Source organism: Babylonia areolata, chromosome 5 (genome assembly GCF_041734735.1).
Source record: "Babylonia areolata isolate BAREFJ2019XMU chromosome 5, ASM4173473v1, whole genome shotgun sequence".
NCBI lineage: Eukaryota > Metazoa > Mollusca > Gastropoda > Neogastropoda > Buccinidae > Babylonia > Babylonia areolata.
Genome location: NC_134880.1, coordinates 39,519,823 through 39,522,322, shown reverse-complemented (window position 1 = coordinate 39,522,322; position 2,500 = coordinate 39,519,823). Strand labels below are relative to the sequence as shown.

The window sequence follows — 2,500 nt, the reverse complement described above, 5'->3', positions numbered from 1 at the left end:
GCTTTTGCCGAGCTCCTGAAGTACGTCTGTCATTTTGTTTGGTTGGTTGCTTGGTTTGTTTGATTTGATTAAGTCTCTCTAGCTTTCCACTCGGTGCACTGCTGCCTGAACTTGAGTTTCTCTGTTAAATATGTGAATTGCTTACATATACATGCTAGGCACATGCTTGTGATCGCGCGCGCACACACACACACGCACACGCACACGCACACGAACACATACTCTTTGAAAGATAATAGCGTGTGTGCGCAGTTGTATTTGTCTTCGTGTGTGCGCGCGCTCTTCAGTGTGTGCCTATGTGCTTGTGCGATCATGAATAATGTGTGTGAGTGTGTGTACATTCTATCCCTCCCTAATGCATCCCTCCCTTTCTCCCATTAAAGTTTTAAAAAAAAAGAAAAGAAAAAAAAAAGCATTTTGTGGCTTCATGGCTTCATAGTATTAATTACATGTGATTCTCGTGTGCATTGTTTGTGAAACATTTACATCACTACACGCGAATTTCTATCGTTATGATGATTATATCTCTTCCGTAGTCTGTGTTCTATATCTATCTGTCTATCTATCTATCTATCTATCTGTCTATTTATCTATTGTTGCTTTGGCAGCTACATCTACACAGGGGCCGCTGATTTGGACGCCAACAACGTGCTGCCCGTGCTGTACGCCGCCAACAAGTACGATGTGGCGGGCCTGTCCCAGGCCTGCGTGCGCTACGTGGAGGATCGGCTGGACCCTGAGAACGCCTGCCTGCTGATGGAGCAGGCCCACCTCTTTCAGCAGCTCGACTTCCGGTCACGCGTCCTGGAGCTGATCCTGCGGAAAGGGGAGGAGGTTCTCCCTGAGGAGGACGTGGCGGAGCTGTGCCACCAGTGCCTCGGGGAGGTCGTGGGCGCCGACAACCTCATCTGCAAGGAGGAGCAGGTCTTGGAGGCTTTGGATAGGTAGGTGGGTGGGTCTTGGAGGCTTTGGGTGGGTAGGTCGGTAGGTCTTGGAGGCTTTTTGTGGGTAAGTCTGGAGGCTTTGGATAGGGAAGTGAGTAAGTCTTAAAGGATAGGTCTGGAGGCTTTGGACATATGTCTTGGAGACTCATGGTAGGTTGGTGGTATATCTAGAGGCCCTTCGTACGTAGGACTGGAGGCTTTTGAAAGGTAGGTGGGTGTCTGGAGGCTTTGAACGGGTACGTGGGTAGCTCTGGAGGCTTTAGGTAGGAAGGTGGGGTGGTCTGAAGGCTTTTGATAGTTCTTGAAGCTTTGGATAGGTAGGTGGGTAGGTGTTGGAGGCTTTGGGAAGATGAGTTGGCAGGTCTGGAGGCTTTGGATAGGTAGGTGGATGCGTCTTGTGGGCTTTGAGTGGGTAGGTGGGTAGCTCTTGGCAGGTGGGTAATTAGGTATTGGAAGCTTTGGGTGGGTACGTCTTAGAGGCTTTGGATAGGTAGGTGGGTTAAGACTTTGAGGCTTTTGATACGAATTTGGATAGGGCTTAGATGGCTTTGGATAGTAGGTGGAAAGGTCTTGTTTGGATAGATAAGTGGGTAGGTCTTGGAGGATTTGGATTGGTGGGTGGGTAGGTCTTGGACGGTTTGGGTAGGTAGGTGGGAAGGTCTTGGACGGTTTGGGTAGGTAGGTGGGTAGGTCTTGGACGGTTTGGGTAGGTAGGTGCGAAGGTCTTGGACGGTTTGGGTAGGTAGGGAAGGTCTTGGACGGCTTGGGTAGGTAGGTGGGTAGGTCTTGGACGGCTTGGGTAGGTAGGTGGGAAGGTCTTGGACGGCTTGGGTAGGTAGGTGGGAAGGTCTTGGACGGTTTGGGTAGGTAGGTGGGTAGGTCTTGGACGGTTTGGGTAGGTAGGTGGGTAGGTCTTGGACGGCTTGGGTAGGTAGGTGGGAAGGTCTTGGACGGTTTGGGTAGGTAGGTGGGAAGGTCTTGGACGGTTTGGGTAGGTAGGTGGGTAGGTCTTGGACGGCTTGGGTAGGTAGGTGGGTAGGTCTTGGACGGCTTGGGTAGGTAGGTGGGTAGGTCTTGGACGGCTTGGGCAGGTATGTGGGAAGGTCTTGGACGGCTTGGGTAGGTAGGTGGGAAGGTCTTGGACGGTTTGGGTAGGTAGGTGGGTAGGTCTTGGACGGTTTGGGTAGGTAGGTGGGTAGGTCTTGGACGGTTTGGGTAGGTAGGTGGGTAGGTCTTGGACGGTTTGGGTAGGTAGGTGGGTAGGTCTTGGACGGTTTGGGTAGGTAGGTGGGAAGGTCTTGGACGGTTTGGGCAGGTAGGTGGGTAGGTCTTGGACGGTTTGGGTAGGTAGCTGGGAAGGTCTTGGACGGTTTGGGTAGGTAGGTGGGAATGTCTTAGAAGCTTTGGATAGGTGTGTGGGTAGGTCTTGGAGGCTTTGCGTAAGTAGGTCTTGGTGCTTTTGACAGGTGGGCAGGTCATGCGGGGTGGGGGTGGGGGAGGTGGATAAGCAAGATGGTAGGTCTTTAAGGCTTTGGATAGGTGGGTGGGTGGGTCTT

General features: G+C 52.0%; 1 protein-coding gene across 2 annotated transcripts in view; it reads left to right on the top strand.

The window, feature by feature from the left end:
* The window catches only part of LOC143282056 (BTB/POZ domain-containing protein 6-like), a 13,030-nt gene that overhangs the window by 2,188 nt on the left and 8,342 nt on the right, over positions 1-2,500 (top strand). For both annotated transcript variants that reach the window (XM_076587498.1, XM_076587497.1), the window contains exons 2-3: positions 1-20; positions 609-944. The exon at positions 1-20 is cut by the window's left edge and continues 256 nt beyond it. In XM_076587498.1, the coding sequence (XP_076443613.1) occupies positions 1-20; positions 609-944 (356 nt within the window). The remainder of the gene's footprint in view (positions 21-608; positions 945-2,500) is intronic.